This window comes from Canis aureus, chromosome 22 (assembly GCF_053574225.1).
Source record: "Canis aureus isolate CA01 chromosome 22, VMU_Caureus_v.1.0, whole genome shotgun sequence".
Classification (NCBI taxonomy): Eukaryota; Metazoa; Chordata; class Mammalia; order Carnivora; family Canidae; genus Canis; species Canis aureus.
Window position 1 is genome coordinate 2,122,242 of NC_135632.1, and position 21,888 is coordinate 2,144,129.

At 35.0% G+C, this 21,888-nt stretch overlaps 1 protein-coding gene across 10 annotated transcripts in view; it reads right to left on the reverse strand.

Annotated features, from left to right (window-relative positions):
* LEKR1 (leucine, glutamate and lysine rich 1) overlaps positions 1–21,888 on the reverse strand; it is a 170,882-nt gene that overhangs the window by 96,476 nt on the left and 52,518 nt on the right. For all 10 annotated transcript variants that reach the window (XM_077864595.1, XM_077864599.1, XM_077864598.1 and 7 more), the window contains one exon: positions 6,817–6,936. In XM_077864595.1, the coding sequence (XP_077720721.1) occupies positions 6,817–6,936 (120 nt within the window). The remainder of the gene's footprint in view (positions 1–6,816; positions 6,937–21,888) is intronic.

Below are 21,888 nucleotides of genomic sequence, written 5' to 3' on the forward strand. Positions count from 1 at the left end.
GTGTCCACAATAGCTAAACTGTGGAAGGAGCCACGATGTCCTTCAAAAGATGAATGGATAAAGAAGATGTGATCTCTATATACAATGGAATATTACTCAGCCATTAGAAGAGACGAATACTGGCCATTTGTTTCAACGTGGATGAACCTGGAGGGGATTATGCTGTGTGAAGTAAGTCAATTGGAGAAGGACAAACATATGGTTTCATTCATACGGGGAATATAAGAAATATTAAAAGGGACTTTAAGGGAAAGGAGGGAAACTGAGTGGGAAAAATTAGAGAGGGAGACAAACCATCAGAGACTCCTAACTCTGGGAAACGAACAAAGGGTTGCGGAAGGGGAGGTGGGCACGGGTTGGGGTGACTGGGTGATGGGCACAGAGGGGGGCACATGATGGGATGAGCACTGGGTGTGATACTGTACGTTGGCAAATCAAACTCCAATAAAAACAAATGGAAAAAAAAAGAAAGAAAAGAATTTACAAAAGGAGTGTGAGACTTGTACAGGCATAACTTGGAGACATTGCAGGTTTGGTTCCAGACCACCACAATAAAGTAAATTTCACAATGAAATGAGTCAAACTTGTTTGGTTTCTCACTATATCTATAGAAGTTATGTTTATACTATATTGTAGTCTATTAAATGTGCAAAAGTATCAGGTCTTAAAAATGTATATATATTAATTAAAAATACTTTATTGCTAAGAACTGCTATCATATGCATTTCCAATGAGTCACAACCTTTTTGCTGGTGGAGAGTGTTGCCTTTACGTTGATGGCTGCTGACTGATCAGGATGATGGTTGCTAAAGGTTGGGATGATTTGGCAATCCTTTTTTTTTTTTTTTGGTGCAAAAAAAGTGATTTTTATTAAAGCACAGACACAGGATCTGAAGGCCTAAAGAGCTGCTGCAATGGGATTGTGAGGAGTGGCTGAGTATATACTTGGGAACTAGGGGAGGTAAGGAAAAAGGGAGGTTTCCAAAAGGACTTTAACATGCTAAAGAGGACTTAAAATATAAGACTGCAATGAAGTTTGCCATGCCAATTGACTTGCTTTTTCACAAATGACTCCTCTGTAGCATGCAATGCTGTTTGATAGCATTTTACCCACAGAATTTCTTTCAAAATTTGAGTCAATCCTCTCAAACCCTGCCCACCACTTTATCAACTAAGTTTATGTAATTTTCTAAATCTTTTATGTCATTACAACAATCTTCTTAGCATCTTCACCAGGAGTAGATTCCATTCCAGGAAACCAGTTTCTTTGCTCATCCATATGAAGCAACTCCTCATCCGTTAAAGTTTTATCATGAAATTGCAGCAATTCAGTCATATCTTTAGGTTCTATTTCTAATTCCAGTTCTCTCGCTATATCTTTAGATTCTATTCCTTTTTTTAATAATAAGTTTATTTTTATTGGTGTTCAATTTGCCAACATACAGAATAACACCCAGTGCTCATCCCGTCAAGTGCCCCCTCAGTGCCCGTCACCCATTCACCCCCACCCCCCACCCTCCTCCCCTTCCACCACCCCTAGTTCGTTTCCCAGAGTTAAGAATCTTTATGTTCTGTCTCCGTTTCTGATATTTCCCACACATTTCTTCTCCCTTCCCTTATATTCCCTTTCACTATTATTTATAGTCCCCAAATGAATGAGAACATATAATGTTTGTCTTTCTCTGATTGAGTTACTTCACTCAGCAGAATACCCTCCAGTTCCATCCACGTTGAAGCAAATGGTGGGTATTTGTCATTTCTAATGGCTGAGTGATATTCCATTGTACATCCTAATTCCAGTTCTCTCGTTATTCTCACTACACTAGTTACTTCCTCCACTGAAGTCCAGGACTCCGCAAAATCATCCATGAAGCTTGGAATCACCTTCGTGCAAACTTCTGTTCATGTCGATATTCTGACCTCTTCCCATGATTCACAAAGGTTCTTTTTTTTTTTTTTTTTGATTCACAAATGTTCTTAACAGGATCTAGAATGGTAAATCTTTCGCAGAAAGTTTTCAGCTTACATTGCCCAAGTCCATCAGAGTAATCATTATCAATGGTAGCTATAACCTTACAAAATGTATTCCTTAAATAATAAGGCTTGAAAGTCAAAGTCACTCCTTGACCCAGGGGCTGCAGAATGGATGGCATGAAAACATTAATCTAATTGTACATCTCCACTACACCTCTTGGATGACCAGGTGCACTGTGAATGAACAGTCATGTTTTGAAAGGAAAATTTTTTTCTGAGCAGTAAGCATCAACAATAGGCATAAAATATTTAGTAAATCATATTGTAAGCAGATTTGCTATCATCCAGGCTTTGTTGTTCTGTTCCTAGAGCACAGGAAGCACATAAAACAGCATAATTCTTAAGGGTTCTCGAATTTTCAAAAATCATAAATGAACATTGGCTTCAACTTAAAGTCGCCAGCTGCATTAGCCCCTCACAAGGGAGCCAGCCTGTCCTTTGAAGCTTTAAAAACAGGCATTGACTTCTCCTGTCTAGCTAAGAAAGTCCTAGGTGGCATCTTTTCCCAATAGAAGGCTGTTTTGTCTACACTGAAAATCTGCTGTTTAGTGTAGCCACCTTCATTACTTTGCTTAACTACATCTTCTGCAAACTTGCTGTGTAGCTTCGACATCAGCACCTGCTACTTCATCTTGCACCTTTGCTATGGAGACGGCTTCTTTCCTTAAGCCTCATGAACGAAACTCTGCTAGCTTCAAACTTTTCTTCCACATCTTCCCTTTCTCAGCCTTCATAGATAGAAGTGAAGAGTAGGGGCCTTATTCCAGATTAGGCTTTGGGTTAAGGGACTATTGTGGCTGGTTTGATATTCTTCCCAAACCACTAAAACCATCTCCATATCAGCAATAAGGCTGTTTTGCTTTCCTATCACTCATGTATTCATTGGATATGAAAACTCATGTGTCCATTTAATATCCTTCAAGAACTCTTTTTTTTTGCATCCACAACTACACTAACTGTTTGGCACAAGAGGTCTAGCTTTTGGCATATCTTGGCTTTTTTTTGTTTCCTGACTTCAAGTTTTTAATTAAGTTCTAGTTAGTTAATACATGCGGTAAAATTGGTTTTAGATGATTCATCACTTACATATAATACCCACTGTGCATCATAATTAGTGCCCTCCTTAATAATCATCACCCATTTAGCCCATCCCCCACCCACCTGCCTCTGTCAACCTTCAGTTCATTCTCTATAGTTAAAAATCTCTTATGATTTGCTTCCCTTTCTCTTTTTTCTTTTCCCTATGTTCATCTCTTTTGTTTCTTAATTCCACATGTGAGTGAAGTCATACAGTAGTTGTCTTTCTGTGACTGACTTATTTCACTTAGCATAATACACTCTAGTTTCCACCATGTCATTACAAATGGCAAGATTTCATTCTTTTTCATGGCTGAGTAATATTCTATTGTGTATACGTGTGTGTGTGTGTGTGTGTGTGTGTTCACTCGTGTATACACTCTTATGTGTATATATATATGCACACCACATCTTGTTTACCTATTCATCATTTGATGGATATTTGGGCTCTTTTCATTATTTGGATACTTACGCCTATCTTGGTTTTTGACATGCCTTCCTCACTAAGCTTAACCACTTCCAGCTTTCCATTTAAAGTGAGAAATGTGTAATTTGCATTGAGCCATCAAAAAGTCTCAAATAGCCAAATCAATATTAAGGAAAAAAAAAAGCTGGAGGTATCATAAATCCAGATTTCAAGATATACTACAAAGCTATAGTAATCAAAATAGTATAGTACTGGTACAAAAACAGATACATAGATAACTGCAACAGAACAGAAAGCACAGAAGTAAACCCACAATTATTTGGTCAATTAACCCATGACAAAGAAGGCAAGAATATGCAACAGGGTGGGAGGAGAGAGATAGCTCTTCAATAAACAGAAGAGGAAAAAACTGGACAGTTACATGTAGAAGAATGAAACTGGAACACTTTTTAATACCACACACAAAAATAAACTCAAAATGGATTAAAGACCTAAAAATGAGACCTGAAGCCATAAAAATCCTAGAAGAGAGCACAGGCAGTAATTTCTCTGACATCAGCCATAGCAACATTTTTCTAGACAGGTCTCCTAGGCAAGGGAAACAAAAGCAAAAATAAACTATTGGGACTACATCAAAATAAAAAGCTCTGCACAGTGAAGGGAACCATCAATAAAACAAAAATAAAGGGATGCCTGGGTGGCTCAGTGGTTGAGCATCTGTCCTTGGCTCAGGGCATGAATCCAGAGTTCTGGGATGGAGTCCCGCATTGGGCTCCCGGTGAGGAGCCTGCTTCTCCCCCTGCCTGTCTCTGCCTCACTGTCTCTCATGAATAAATAAAATCTTTAAAGCAATACAAAACAAAACAAAAAGAACCTACTGAATGAGAGAAGATACTTGCAAATGATATATCCAATAAGGGGTTAACATCCAACATCATAAAGGACTTATATAACCCAACATACATACACACATACACACACAATCTCATTAAAAATGGGCAAAGGGACTTGAATAGACAGAGAAGACACAGAGATGGCCAAGAAACACAAAAAGATGCTCAGCATCACTAATTATCAGGTAAACGCAAATGAAAACTACAATGAGATAGGACCCTAAACCTGTTAGAATGACTAATATCAAAAAGGTAGGAAAAAACAAGTGTTGGCAAGGATATAGAGAAAAAAGAAGCTCTCATGCACTGTTGCCTGGAATACAAATTGGTGCAGCCACTGTGGAAAACATTATGGAGGTTCCTCAAAAAATTAAAATAGAAATACCATATGATCCAATAATTCCACGATTGGGTATTTACCTAAAGAAAAAGAACACCAATTCAAAAGATACATGCATCCCTATGTTTACTGCAGCATTATTTACAATAGCCAAGATATGGAAGCTAAGGATGAGATCATGTCATTTGCAACGACATGGATGGTCCTAGAGGGCATTATGCTAAGTGAAATACATCAGACTAAGAAAGACAAATACCATATGATTTCACTTGCATGTGGAAAAAAAACCCAGATGAATAAATAAACAAAAAGTAGAATCTGACTTAGAAATACAAAGAACACGAGGCAGCCCAGGTGGCTCAGCGGTTTAGCACCGCCTTCAGCCCAGGGCCTGATCCTGGAGACCTGGGATCGAGTCCCCCATCGGGCTCCCAGCGTGGAGCCTGCTTCTCCCTCTGCCTGTGTCTCTGCCTCTCTCTCTGTGTCTCTCATGAATAAATAAATACAATCTTAAAAAAAAAAAAAAAAAGAAATACAAAGAACACCCTGATGATTGCCAGAGGGGAGGGGGATGAAGGACAGATAAAATGGGTGAAGGGAAGTGGGGACATAGGCTTTCAGTTATGCGATGACTAAGTCATGAGAAGAGAAGGCGCTGCATAAGGAGTATAGTTAATGATACTGTAATAGTGTTGTATGGTGACAGCTGGGAGCTACACTCGTGGTGAGCACAGCATGATATAAACTTGTCAAACAGTCTGCCATACACCTGAAACTAATGTAACATTGTGTGTCTCTACTCAAAAACATTAATAAAAATATTTTTAATTTTTAAAAATTAAAAATATATAAAATAAATAAAATAAGAGGTGCAATTTTCCCTTTCACTAGTTCAATACCAGATTTCTAGGACAGGGCAGAGATTTCTGATGACAAAAATGATCATCTATGAGTAGACTCTTTTATCCAAAAATTATTTATTGAGCATCAGTTATGTACAAAGCATTTATGAAAGGTACTTGGCCAGGAGATGATCACCAGATAGTATACTAAAAAATCCTTATCCCAAGTAGTATTTTTAACAAAACAATATTTCTGACAGCTAAATTGAAAGAAAGAAAGAAAGAAAGAAAGAAAGAAAGAAAGAAAGAAAGAAAGAAAGAAAGAAATCTAACATTCAAAAAATTCATTCAACATATTAAGTCACCCAGAAACTGTGTCTATTTGTAAGGTTCATTTAACTTATTTTCCTTTTCTAAGAGCTACATTACTCAATTTTGAAAAGAATCATTGTTTCTGACATCCTCAATATATTCCATTTCAATTTTATAAAAGAAAATGAATTTCCTAGTTTCTTTAGAACATTGGGTTTTACCTTTAAGTATTATAAACCCTCCAAAGATTATATAAAAGCAGAATTAACCTTATTTATGTTGGAGATTTCTAAATTTAGTAGGTCCATTACTATCATTTGGAAAGTTAACCTATTCCAGGAGCACCTGGGTGGTTCATTCATTCAAGTGTCCAACTCTTGGTTTCGGCTCAGGTCATGACTTCATGGGTTGGGAAAACAAGGTTCATGTCAGCTCCACACTCAGCCAGGAGTCTGCTTGAAGATTCTCTTCTTCTGTCCCTTCCCCACTCAGGCATGCGCTCTCTCTCTCTCTCTCTCTCTCTCTTTCAAATAAATAAATAAATCTTTAAAAGAAAGCTACCCTATTCTATTACTTTTGTATCACTGGACTACCAGGCAGGGAATCAAATTCACCAAGAAATACTGGTCAAGGGAAAAATGAATTGGTTACTATGCTTTCATTCTAAATGTACTGCAAATAAAAGCAAGGTGTTTGCCTGATTTAAATACTATTGCTAAAACCATTTGGTTGAGATAATGATTTTTTTAAAAAAGTGAAGTTGTTTCCCTTTTCTGCATCACACTGAATATAGAAACTATATTACTAAAATATGTTTGAATGTTTATAAAGTTACTCTTAAATGTATTTTTTAAATCTTTACAATTTTCAATTCTTTAAAGATAATCTTACCTGAATACTTGTGATTGTCTCTGCTTAATTTTTAATTCATATCGCAAATGACTCAGTTCTTTCTGGACCCTCTGAAATTCATTTTGTTGACTTTTTAACTGCATGTTTACATCTTGAATCCTAAAAATATAAACAAACAACATCCATTACAAGTTTAAATATTCCTTCCAGGAAACTTTATTAAAATTTAAATATACTTTTAATAAACGTAAATATTAAGAAATTATGTATCTTTATATATGGTAAGTGAATATACAGAAAAAGCATGGAGAGGCACATATCAAACACTATTATCCCTGAGAAGGAGAGTGGAAGTGATGGGCAGAGGAAAGGCAAAGAACACTGTAGAGAGACGTAACTTTTACTCTGCATCTTCTGTACTGTTCAAATTTTTATAATGAAGTATTGCCACTTGAATTATTAATTAAAATGCAACTAAACATCAATAAATCAATTTTATCAACTTAATTTTTATTAAATACATATATATAATTGCAAATGTCAAATATTACTGAGTTAAAGAAAATAGTAATCATTTGCCTTTACCTCAAATCCCACTGCCCAAAACAACTTTCAACTTTTCTCCTGATTCCTCTAGTTTTTACTTCTATATAACAAAATCATAGGCTTACATCGTTATTCCTTAATATTTCAGTTCAGATATTACCTAGTAAATCACAAATCAGTTAATATCTGATTCTGCTGCATCTGAGTCCCAAATATGACAACTTAAATATATACAAGTATATCATATTATATAAAAACAAATGTACTGTTAGCCAATCCAATGCTGATATAATAGCTTTATAGATTCATCAGGGCCCCAGGATCCTTCCAACTTTCTGGTCTACCACCTTTGTTCCATACCCTTTATTTTCATTGACCGTGATAATGGCAGAAACCCCAGCAACTCTTTTCCCATTCCAGACTAGCAGTGAGAAGAAAATAATAGCTCACTCTGTCTCTCTTAAGGAGACTTCTTGGAAGTATCACTAACTACTCCTGCAGAACTTAGACACTACTCCAAGTAAAGCTGGGAAATGTAGTCTTTAACCGGAAAGATGAGCTCCCAGATGTATCCATAGTTCTATTACTAAGGAAGAAGGGAGAATGATGTTAGGGTAGGTAGCTAGCAGCCTCTATCACAATCCTAATAAGAACTGACCCTCCTACACATACCCAGACTCTTATACACGCATACAAACACACTGCATTCCCTGTCTTGCTCTTTAGTTAAATCAATCTTTTAATTCAGTATTTATATTATTTTTCACTAGTGAGCCACATGTTATGATAAGATCACATTTCTTGTACAACTTTTTGCTGTCCCTGGATTTAAAAACAAACAAACAAACAAAACCTCCTTTTCTTAGTTTTCTGTGTGCCTAGCACTGATACATCTTCCAAATCTGACAGAGGTGTAATTCTTCTTTCTCAACACCTTCACACACAGCGGAAAACTCTTCCATATCACTTCTTTCCCAGGAAACATCCTTTCCAGAGCTCTCTATTCCCCGGCTCCAGTCTGAGTATTCTCTCGATTGACTATACAACTGTCACCCTGGGTCTTCCTTTTCATATCATTTCAGGGATATGAAATTATATCCTCAGCTTTCTTCTATCCTGGCTCTAAAGTCTTCTTCCTTCTTGGTGCACTCCTTTTGGTGGAATTGATCTTCCAGGAGCTTTTTGTGCATGGGAGGTAAATCTGAGAACATGAACATCTGAAAATGTCTTTATTGTATCTCAGACTGGACAGTTTAGCTGAATATAGGATCACAGATGAAAAAAAATATTCTTCATTCAAAAATTAGGGCACTGTTCCTGTTTCTTAACTTCCAGTGCTATTTCTGCAAAGTCCAAAGCTGCTCTAATTCCTACTTCTTTGTACAACACAGGGTATGTTCTCCCCATTCTCCCCCTGTCTTGGCTCAGAAGCTTTAAATTTTTTCTCTTTTCACTTACTATTTTTAGATTTCATCACAATATATTATCCTGTCAATCTTTTGTCATTTTCCATGCTGGGCACTTGATGAGTATTTGTTTTAGAAACTGACGTTCTTTAGTTCCAGGAATTCTACCCTAGGGAGAATGAGTCCTTCCTCTCCATTTTCTTTCCTTTCTGGAACATGTTTCTATCTGATGTGGGACCTTCTGGAGAGATCTAATTTTCTTAATATTTTTTGTTCATCTTACTACCTTGGATATTTTTAGTTTCATTATCTTCCATCCTGCCTATAAAAATTTTAATTTCGGCTATCATACTTTAATTATCAAGAATTCTTTCTTATTCTTCACTAGGTCCCTTTTCTACTAGCCTTTGTTCTTATTTCATGGATATAATTTTTTCTCTTATACTTTTGATAATTTTGGTATCAATAACAGTGTGTTTGAAAGTTTTCTTGAGCTTACTATAATGCTTCTGTTTCTTCTGGGTGTTAAAATTTTTTTCTATGTTTTGCTTTTTGTCTTTCATATTTGAAGCCTCCCTTACAAGTCTGGAGATCCTTTGTTGTCTATTCATATTTACAAATGAGGACAATTGGTCCAATTTCCACAATAATGACAAAGGGAGAAAAGAGCAAGGTGCTCTTTGAGATAAAAGAGAAGCAACAAAAGTGACATGTGGACCTTGTATAGACCCAGATTCAAATAAATAAACTAAAATTTTTTTAATATTAATGAAATTTGATTATGAACTGGGAATTAGAAAATAACGAGGAACTGTTGCTAATCTGGGGATAATGATACTGCTGTTATATAAGAAAATGGCCATCACACTGAAATAAATAAGGATGAAAATAGCATGCAGTCTTGGATTTTCCTTAAATTACTTTAACAAACAAAGAAAAGGGGAACAGATGAAACACATATGACAAAAAACATGGTGATTTTCGAATATGCATTAATAGATATTATACTATTTTCTCTTTTAAAAAAACCTAACAAATGAGGCACTGAAATGCTGTCTTTAAGCTTCCATGGTATGTGTTGGAATTGTTAAATGATGGGCTTCAACAGTGGGGAGATCATGTGGGGAACTAGTTATTTTGATAGTTCTTATGCCATTTGCCAGAGTCAGGACAAAGTACTAAAAAGCCTTTAGGGAGGAAGAGTGGTACAGAGGTTCTGAAAGCTTAAATGCACTTTTAAAATATTTTTAATTGGGATGCCTGGGTGGCTCAGTGGTTGAGCATCTGCCTTCAGCTCAGGGCGTGATCCCGGAGTCCCGGGATCGAGTCCCACATCGGGCTCCCTGCATGGAACCTGCTTCTCCCTCTGCCTCTCTCTATCTCTCTCTCCATGTCTCTCGTAAATAAATAAAATCTTTTTAAAAAAATAAAATTAAATTTTTTAATAAATTCTCCTATTTTCAGCCTTACTTTGTACCCTGACAAGTATTTCTCTTGGCATACTAAGAGAAAAAAAATCAGCCAAATGTTTTCAGGAATCACATCTAAAAAAAATAAGTTAACATAAATGTAGAAAATAAAAGGTTAGAAAAATATATGCCAGACAGATGCTTTAAAAATGATAAAAAGATATACATTAATATTAATAACTAGCAAGACAGTAAATAGAAAAACCCTTTAGTTTTGATAAAAATCCCAATCTATCAAGAAAAATAATAATCATGAACTTTTACATACCCAAAACATGGCTTCAAAACAAAGAAATGTTAAAAATCCAATGAGACAAATTACTAATCATAAGGGGAGGTATTGACAAATTTTTCACAGAAATGGAATGGTTACAATGACATGAAAAATAGTAGAGATATTGAGGATTTAAGTCACATAATTAACAAACTTGATGTATGGATATAATTGGAGGTTAAATCTAATAATCATTCTTTCAGACACATGGTATAATCACAAAAATTGACCATGTAACCAGCCACAATTAAAATTTTAATACCTTCTTAAAAAGAAAAAGATCACATGTGTGCATTCACTGCCTACAGTAAAATTACATGAAACATTTACAACAAAAATTCAATTAAAAAATCTACATACATGGAAACTTAAACATACATCTAACAAACTATGGGTCAAAGACGAAATAAAAATAAAAACTATAAACTATTTAGAAACAAATAATGGAAACACTATATAGCAAACATTAATGTACTTATTAAATGCATTTATTAAATAAAATGGGTATTCTGAATGTCATGATCCAAGAGAAAGGTATAAATGACAAAAATCAATGCTCAGAAACAAGGGTACCTACCCCAGTAGCAATGAGCACATCCAATTCTCACATCTTGGTTTCTAAATACCATTTTCTCATAAAGGAAACCAAGGTATCTTAGAGAATTGGTTGATTCCAGGGTGGAAGAGGGAAAATCTAAGATGAGCCTAGAACATTTTTGGTGCCAGAAAGTAAGGAAGAGCTCAAGAAAGACAGGACATTTGAAAGGGAACAGGTGTCACCTGAAACCTCCTAATAAACCTAATAGCCAAAACTGGAACAGTTTAGAAATAAATAACTATAGTATTTGAGTATAACCCACAAAATAAAAGTGAATGATTCCACACTGATGTTATTAAGTAACTGAATAGATAAATAAATAGTACAGTCCTTCCCTCACAAAGAAATTCCAATTAATAAATGTAGAAGGAATAAGGGAAGTATTTACTCCAAGGTATGTATTAATTGCAAAGGGAAAAATAATAATTTTACAGTGGAGGAATGTGGGAAACACCACCTTAACCAAGTGATCAAGGTTATTATCACCTGTAAGAAGACATAATGACAGCATATACACTCCCACATGATACACGGAGAAGGGCACATTGCTTCTGTGGTATAGTTCCCCAAAAATGAATAATCTCAATATAATTATGGTAAACATCAGATAATCCAAATTGTGACACATTCTACAAAATAACTGAAAAGTACCCTTGACAAGTCTTGGGTCATGAAAGGCAAAGATTAAGGAACTGTCACAGACCAAGGAAGACTAAGACAGTATGAGCTCTAAAGGCAATGTGTGAGTCTAGATTGAATCCTGGACTGGAAAAAAAAGATGCTAGTACAAAATTGATGTAATTAAATAAAGTCTGTAGGTTAGTTAATAGTATAGCACCAATGTTAATTTCTCAGGTTTTATAGTTGTACAATAGTTATGTAAGGTATTAACATTAGGGGAAGCTAGGCATATGGAAACTGTGCTATTTTTGCAACTTTCTACAAATCCAAGTTATTTCAAAATAAGAAGTTGAAAAATTACATGTACATATATAATGAAAAAATTGTATATGTCAAACATCTGTAGTATAAATTGTGTAAAAAGGTGGGCGCATTTTAAATTTTGGAGGTCATACAATATTTTTAATAGCAAAAAGAAAAGGGAACAACCTTCCTGGTCAATACCAGAGGAACATTAAATAACCTACATTCCCATACAATACTGTACAAAAAATAAAAAAAGAATAAAATAGATCTCTATGTCCTGGCACAGAAAGAATACCAAGACTAATAATGGAGGAAAAAGAAAAATCTGTAATTTAAGATCAATAAAAGCTTTCAACAGCTCCTAGTGGGAATGTAAATTAATACAACTACTTTGAATAAATAGTTGGATCTATAAACCTGGCCATATGTATAAGGCCATCATCCAGAATTTCCACACCTAGTACAAACCCAACAAAAATGTGCTTATATATCCACCAAAAACACGCACATGAATGCTCATGGCACCAGTGATTATAATAGCCTTCAATCAAAAACAGCCCAATGCCAAACCACAGTGGAGCAGATAAATCTACTGTGGTATATTCATACCATAGAAAACTGAACAGCAGCTACTACAGCAGAGATGCATTTCACAAACCTAACACTGAGTGAAGGAAACCAGACAAAGAATATACACTACATGATTCCATTTACATAAAGTGTAAAAAAGGCAAAATTAATCTACAGTGTTACAAATCAAGATAGTAAATTCCTTTGAGTGATAGTAAAAGAGGTAAAGAAAGCTTCTGAAAGGATATAATGCTCTGTTTCATGATCTGGGTGCTGATTACATGAAAAATTCACTTTGTGAAATTTAATTTAGCTGTACATGTATATTTATGCATTTTCTCTATATTATACTTCAATAAAAATTTATAAAAATAAAATAGAATTTAAATAAACACCTTTTTAAAATACCTTAGACAGCTTATTATGTATATATAAGCATACCAAGACTGATGAATATGGAAAAATCCAGAAATATTATAAGAAAACTTAATTTAATATACATTCCTTAATTAAAGCCCACTCCAACTATTAAGACTTACTCAGAAAAGAATTCTAAGCTTGTATTTTTACAAAACATTTTCCTTTTTCTAATTTAAAAAAACGTACACATTAAGACACTTTCCAAGTTTACTTTTAATATATTTCCTAAATGAATGTTACATATAAATAGCATCTCAGGCCCTCCAACAATGCTCCCTGAGAAGTCAGGCCACATGACTTCACGCTGTTCTGACTATGAAAGTTAACTTCACTTCTTTCAAATCAAACTGATATGGTTTAAAATGCCATGCCTGGAAAGGCACTAATGTTCACTCTTACGGTATATATCAATTTTATAAAATAAACAATTCACATAATATTGTAACAAAGTATGCATTGTGCAAGCACACATTTTCTCTAAGGGCCATAACTCTGCATTAAAGTTGACTACTACGTTGATGTGAGGACACGTTGTTGTCTAGTGAGAGGGTGTTCCTGAAAATAGTGGGCACTAACAGCATGTTCCAGCATAGAGAGTCCTGTGCTGGAAGTTGGATGACTTGTATTATAAACCTCTTGCCAATGTACCCATGAGAACAACTCATTTATTACCTTTATCTATTTCCCAGATTTTCCCTTAGCTGACTTGACTAAAATGAGTTTTGTGAGAATCACAGAGTTGTAAAACAAATTTGGGAAAGGAATTGTATATAGTCTCTTAATCATTTCCATTTGGATCATCTATTAATATTACTTATATTGAAGATATTCTAAAGGAAAATAACTTTAAAACACCCTTTTAACTTCCCTCCACTCTATAATCAAGAACTTTAGAAAACACAAGAAAGCTAATCACATCATTGGGGATTTTACCACCTGTAAACTATATTCTTTTATGCCAAGCTCCTGGATCTAAGGATTCCTTTATTTTTAGTCTTTCCCTCAAACTGGTTTTGCAGCAATCTAAGATGACAGGTGGAAGCTTGAGGTCTAAAGAAACGAGGTGGGGGATTTTCAGGATTATATCCTACCGAGATCTGAGAGGCAAAGGCATCTAATTATCAAGGGAAAAATTAGGACTGCAACAAAGCAGTCAAAACAAGAGAGTACTTCAGGAGTTGTTGGGAAATGGATTTCAGAAATGGACATGCAAATAGCTGCCAATTACAAAAAGTGGCTTCTGTAACTGCTCCTCTGGAATTAACCACTGACTAAATGCATCCAGGAAATTAAATTGCCTTTCGAGAAAGTAGGGAGTATGGGGTGAGGAGCCCAAGTATGGAGGTAGATACTCACTTAGGATTCAATAAAACCAGAAAGAATTCTTACTTTGCAGAGAAAAGTCATTAAGCACTTTGTGAAACTCTGGAGACAGAAACCAAACTTCTTTACCTATTATCATGAGTATGGCAACTTCAAAAATTTCAACTAGAGAATGCCCAAGACCAAAAATGTCACTAACATCCAATTGCACAGAACAGTGGCAATATTTAAAACGAAATTATTTATGGGTGCTGGGGTGGCTTAGTCAGTTGACTCTTGATTTTGGCTCAGGTCATGATCTCAGGGATATGGGATAGAGGCCCACAATCTCCAGGCTCAGCACAGAGTCTGCTAGAGATTCTTTCCCTCTCCCTATCCTCACCTCACCCCTTCGAGTGCGTGCGTGCTCTCTCTCTCTCATAAATAAATAAATAAATAAATAAATAAATAAATAAATAAATAAATAAATAAATATTTTAAAAATAAATAAAACTATTTGTAAATGCAAACACATAATTTCCCCTTGAGTGATCTCCTATTGCTTTTATTTACAAAATTATTATGACACCTACTTATATCTTCTTACAAAAGTTCTGGCTTAGTTACTAAAACATATCCTTTTCTGAGGTAATTGTTTTATCCCAGTCATTATTGTGTAAATTATCAACGTACTTTCAGTATATTGATAACAAATGTACTCCTTAATAGCTTGGCTCCTTCTAAAGAGTGATTGCCCTATTGAGGTAAGGATCAGGAATATTTACCTTTGCTAAAGGACAGAGGTTTCAAAAGCCTAATAAGGTGTTGTCTTGACATTGATATCACACAGTCATATTTGTTCCCTCCCCTCTCCTCTTCCCTCTGCCTCTCTCTCCACGTTCTCCCAACAAAGAGAGAGAAAGGTACCTTGCATTGGAATTAGTCAACAGTGCTTTTTAAATTAACTTCATTTAACTAATCCCATTTGAGCTTTATTCAGTCTTTGATTTCTCCCTTGGTCTCTTTATTTATTAATATTTTTAAGTGGATAAATACCTAGAAACATATAACCTCTCAAAAGAGAAGCAGAAAGAAATAGAAAATTCAGACAGACCGACTACCAGCAATGAAACTGACTCAGTAATCAAAAAATCTCCCGGCCTCTTTAATATGTAGAGAGTCTATTAAATAGATCTTCCTTTGACTAAGTATGACACTCTTAAGCTTTACTAGTACAGAAACAGAGGTTAAAAGTCTTAATCCTGACTTAATAAATAACCAAACACATAATTTTGTTTTGTAGGCTTGATGTATATCTTCACAAAACGCAGGTAAAATGTTTCACTGTATTTTCCTTGAAGGTAAGGGGATAGAAGACAATTTGGAGAAAAACGGAAATTTCCACCATTTTAAAATGCTCTTAATAAAATCACAGTTTATGTAAAACACTTTTAAATATCACTACCATCATTTTAAGGTACTCTCAGTAATTACATTATTTATTCTTTAGTGCAAGAACTTATCATTCTTACTTCCCTAATTGTTCTGTCCCAGTTTTGGTAACCGCAGGCATTGATAAATATTCTTTTTTTTTTTTTTTTAATTAACTCTAAAGGACGGAAATGCATATAAAATTCCTGCATATTCTGTTTATCATGTAATGGTTAGCTATTGTTTTGTCCACTTAAATAGGATTCCTTTTCTGTGGAATCATCAATACTTTATGCAAGGAATTCTTTTTTCCCACTCTACTCTTGAGCTCCAACCATTCATATGACTGTCACAGAAGCTTCCATGCTCTAGGACTCAACTCCACTGGCTAAGTGGATGAAACACCTCCCCCAAGCCCTTCTCTAGGATTTTTTTCCCCTTGCACTAGAGAAAACAGCAGGCAATCCCCCTCAGGTGGCAGTAGATATAAGAACTAAAACTTAGGCGCATTGTGGGCACCTGCTTTTCCTTCTGAAAGGAGAAACATAAATCTGCAGTTTAAGAGCATAAAGCCAGTGTGCAAAGAAAAGCAGAGATGAAAGACAAGAGGAAACCCTTGGGTGGTCATGTCCTTTGTTCCGGTTATCCCGACGCCTAGCTTCCTAGGCTCTTCCAAGATTCAATTTTTTTCCTTGAAATCTGTGATCCATTAAATACTTTTTGCCTAAGCTAGTTCAAGCTAGATTTTAGTCACTTAAAATTAAGAGTCTTAACTAATAGTGTATGGCTCAGGGTCTATCATACGACAAACTTAAAATTAACTTCTAAGGTTAGTTTGAAGATTCAATGCTTTCTACTAGTCCTTAAAAATAGAAGACATTTCACGAAATAAGCTCATGACAATAAATAGGCAGTTTGGAGAAAAGCAATATTCTGAGTAAAAAAACTAAAAAAAAAAAATGCATACCACCAAAATTCAGAGGAATGGAACTTGAAACATTTATGATTGTTAATCACAATTGTAACAATTATATTATATATCTGTGTATAACATATATATGTAAATTTCCACGTGTACAAATCCCTCATTGTAGGGTTTCTCCCTGACAGCAGAACCCACTTGAACCAATACGCTTTGTGCTGTCTGGAAGTTGGGACTTCCCCATGGGGTCTGGTTTCCCCTCAGAGTTACCAAGGGGAAGTGAGCACAGGTCCCTTTGCTTTTAGAACTTCAGACTAACTTGAGGATTCTATCAAGCCCTCTCCTTTTCTGGGACACTAACCAGTGCCTAATCTGTCTCTTGTCCACTGACTTTTTTCTCACTTCCTCAATTTACAGGGTCTTTATCTCTTCTAGTACAGGAAAAAAAATTATTCTCTTACACTCATCCAAATCTATGATTTTTGCCATAAACTGCCTGTCCTCAGTTCCTTGGGGGCTTCGACTTTTCTTTTCAGTGAAATATAATTTCATGAAATATAATTAACACGCAATGTTAATTATTAGTTTCAGTACACAACATATTGATTCAACAATCCTATATGGATAACTCAGTGCTCACCACTATAAGCATAGTCACCATCTGTCATCATACAACACTACTACAATATTATTGGCTATATTCCCTATGCTGTACATTTCATCTCTGTGAGTTATTGATTTTATAATTGGAAGTCTATCATTCTTCATCCTCTTTATCTATTTCATCCACCACCCTACTCGTCTCCCCTCTGGCAACCACATTTGTTCTCTGTATTTAAGTCTGGTTTTTGTTAGTTTCTTTGTTCATTTGTTTTTTAGATTCCATATATAAGTAAAATCAAATGGTGTTTTTCTCTACATGATTGATTTCACTTAGCATAATACCTCTAGGTCCATCCATGTTGTCATAAATGGCAAGATCTTTCTTTTTATGGCTGCATGATAGTCCATTACACAAACACATACACACACACACACACACACACACACGCCAAATCTTCTTTATCCCTCTGTCTATTCAACAGACACCTGGGTTGCTTCTGTATCATGAGTATTGTAAATAATATTTTATTTTAATATTTCATATTAAATTAAATATTAAATTAATATTAATGTTAAATATTAATATTTTAAAATATTTGATTTATAAAATGAATTATAAAATATTTTATTTATAAAATTTATAAAGATTAAAGATTAAATTAAATATTCAAATATTTTAACCTAATAAAGTAACAAAGATTTACAAAAATGAATATCCAATCCAATATTGGCAAATTACAATGAAACAGCATTTTCCTACATCATTTGTCAGAGTATAAAATTTTTATGGTCTCTTTTTGTAATGCATTTGGAAACTATGGATTAAGAAGCTTAAAATATTCATGTTCTTTGACTCAGGAATTCTACTGCTGGGATCTAAACTGAGGAAAAAGATCTAACTACAGAATACCTTTTTGTTTGTTTTGGCCTTGAAGAAAGCCAAGCACCATAGTAATTTACAGTAGCAAAAATCTGAGAGTAATACAAATGTTCAGTAAGAAAATGATCAATTGATTTATTCAATGCAATTTTAGTTACTAAAAATAATTTTATAGTAGGTGTGTAATAATACAGAAAATACATTATGGTGTTAGATTTTTACAAATCAGGATATCAATCTGATTGATATATAACTGTTTTTTTAAACTATAAATAACTGGGATCCCTAGGTGGCGCAGCAGTTTGGCGCCTGCCTTTGGCCCGGGGCGCAATCCTGGAGACCTGGGATCGAATCCCACGTTGGGCTCCCTGCATGGAGCCTGCTTGTGTCTCTGCCTCTCTGTCTCTCTCTGTGTAACTATCATGAATAAATAAATAAAATCTTCAAAAAAAAAAAAAAGCTATAAATAACCAAAGTAATTCAGCCCTTTCTCTATGAAAATTTTTATAAATATAAGCTAGATACCATTCCATATGTTAACAGGGAATATGACTTGCTTTCTGAAGACTGCTATTAGTGAAAAGTTGATCTCTGTGAAAGTGCTAGCACCTTAAATAAAGGGACAAAAGCCATTGTTCTCCAAAATAGGAACACACAGCTTCCCTGTGTAAGGGGCTGGCTGCACAGCTGACCTTGCCTCTGTTTTTTAACTCTTGGTGGTTATGACGTATATAATAATTTCTAAAAACCCAATTTTAGTACAGTCTTACATACTGTTCAAGAGCTCCTCAGGGACATTTAGGTATATGTTTTTCTCTTTAGGTAAAATACATGTATAATAAAAATCATGTATTTTTTACCCTATAATAATAAAATAGCTATACTAGATTATTTTTTTTAACTTTTGTTAAAATTCTTAGAGAAAAAATAACTTTTGAAACAGCTTCTAAATCTCTTTTTCCCATTAAGATATACTTTTTAAAATGTGATTTGTAGGCAGTCCAGGTGGTTCAGTGGTTTAGCGCCGCCTTCAGCCCAGGGCCTGATACTGGAGACCTAGGATCAAGTCCCACGTTGGGCTCCCTGCACGGAGCCTGCTTCTCTCTCTGCCTGTGTCTCTGCCTCTCTCTCTCTCTGTGTGTGTATCTCTCATGAATAAATAAATAAAATCTTTTAAAAAATTGTGATTTGTGAAGTTTTTATTTTCTTCTCAAAATATTGAACAATCAAGAAAAAAAGTTGTTACGGTTACTTTCAAATGAAAGATCATTCAAAGATTTTCATTAATACTGTAGTGACATTTTAAAATGCCCAAATTGGGACACCTGGATGGCTCAGTGGTTGAGCATCTGCCTTTGGAAAATAAAAAGAATAAAAATGCCAAAGAACCTTTTTGACAAGATATTACACGTACTTCATTTTACTATTCAAGGAGGATAAGGAAAATAAATGTAGTAATATTTGTTCAAAATTGAACTTACTGCCTGCCATATTCTGAGGAAATAAAATTATGAAATATTCTCCAATACAAATTGTTAAATAAAACAAAAATATAATACTCAAATATTCTTATAGTTAACAAACCTATTTTTTTTTGGCCAGTTTTTCTATCAGTATTTGACTAAATACTTTCTAATTTAAATTCTATAGCCTTAACGCTGCAAGTTTTCTAATTGCAATGCCATTAGGAAATGTAACATGACTTTTGTAGAACATCACATAATGGTACTGTTGTCTCAAATTAATTTAAAGCAGATATTTATCAGGGTCACAAAGAACACCTCATTTACAGGGTTGGGTAAGAATCGTTATACAATTTCTTTGAAGAGGGTTCAAGGACAAACAGAACCCAGAGCTGAGCTGGTATGAAGAATTGCCCGGGTTGTGCCACATGCAGTCTTACATTTGCCCAATTCTGAAGTTGCAAACCAGTGCCTGAACATGCCTTATTTGGCTTGACTTTCCATGGGTACCACTATTTAAAATTTCAGAAATTTTACATAAAGATCCAAATTCCCTACTTTTCTTTCAAAAATCAAATAATTCAGAAACAATGGGCCCACATTCCTCCCAAAAACAATCTTGTGGACCAGCTGCCTCCTCTTTAATGAGCCACAGTTTCCAGTTTACTATAGTTCACACTCAGCCTATTTCAGTCACTATTTGGGATACCTGCATTTAAGTTTGCCATTCTAAATTCTAAATTATAATTCCAAAAATTCAGTGGGATTTTAGATGTTTTTATAAGCCATTTTAAACTCCATCTGAATGAGGCTTCTGCTACTTCAAATATTTTTTCTTTGAAAATGACCCAAGGTGGTTGCCTGCCATTCACTTGAGGAATTCTTGAGATGAAATGAATTTTATTTTTATTTTGCATTTTATATATATATATATATATATATATATATATATATATATATATATATATAATGCAGAGAGAAAGAAAAGAGGCGGAGGGAGAGATCGAAAGAGAAAGAGAATGGTAAAACCATAGAGAACAATCAGAATTTATACTGACAATTACCAAGATATTAAAACTTGAAGGCAAAGAGAAATCATGACTGCTTCAAAGTTGCAGTGGACCCTAGTTGAAAGATTAGCTGGCATCTACCCTACTGACAGCAACTTGTCTCTCACACAGCTGTCAAGAATAAGCTTTTGCCATATCCTTTCCCATTAAACAACAAAAACAGTAACAGCAGCAGCAACAAATGACCCAGCACAAACCACAAAAGGCCCAATGCAACATACATTACAGGTATTTTCTCATTTAAACCTTTTGGGGAATCCTAGCTCCAGCTTCTCAATTTCCCTTTGGTTTGAATCAAGGGATTTTTGCCTGATTTTAGCAGTCTCTTTGCCATATCAAACGTTTTATTATGTTTAAACGTTGTCAAAGTTCTACAGTAAGCCCCCAGTAAACTCCAAAAATGGTTTCAAAGTAAACTGAAAATTGCAAACAACAGGGCTTTTACTATGACAATATGTAAAGTGAATCACCAAAAGATAGCTGTGGAGTATGTTCCAAACTTCAGATTTGGCCATAGGATACTTTTTCAATGACACCTCTTAGGAATCCCTTGGAACACACCTGGGGGACCAATGTGCTATTTTTAGTATTAATTTTATCATCATTCTATGTGATTACTTTTATTTAAAGTGGTGTTCATTCCAATAAGGTATCAGAACATATCTGCAAAAGGCAGAAATTTGAGCCAATAGCAGGTAATCCCAATAATAGAGGTTCTTCTTTTTCTAGTGAGTCTTGCAGAGGCTCTATCTGGCCAAATGAGCTGCTTCCTTTATGAGGACCTTTACCTAGGATGGAGTCTGCTCCATCAAAGACTTCTTTCTCATACACACCATTTTAGAGGTTGTCTCCCACTCATCCCTACAAACTTGCTTGATCATCAAACTGGTTTTCAGCTCCTGACTCTTTACTTCTGCCCATCTAAATTCACCCTTGGCCCACTGCTTTCAACTCGGAAGACTCCTTGGACAGGCCAATGTACCCCATCCTTTGCATAAAGGACAGGGTAGTTAGAAGGGGTAGTTGTTAACCACCCTCCAACCAGTTTTTCTACTCCAGGCCCAGACAGTTTGACTATGGGAGAAGACTGATAGTACCATACCTAAAGATGCTGTTCCTATCATTTTGGTGAAGTTTAATATTTTTCTTGTTAAAGATCAGTAAAGCCAATCCAAAAGACACATGAGGGGAGCTAATGAGAACAGAGTTTTCTTATACTCACAACTTACC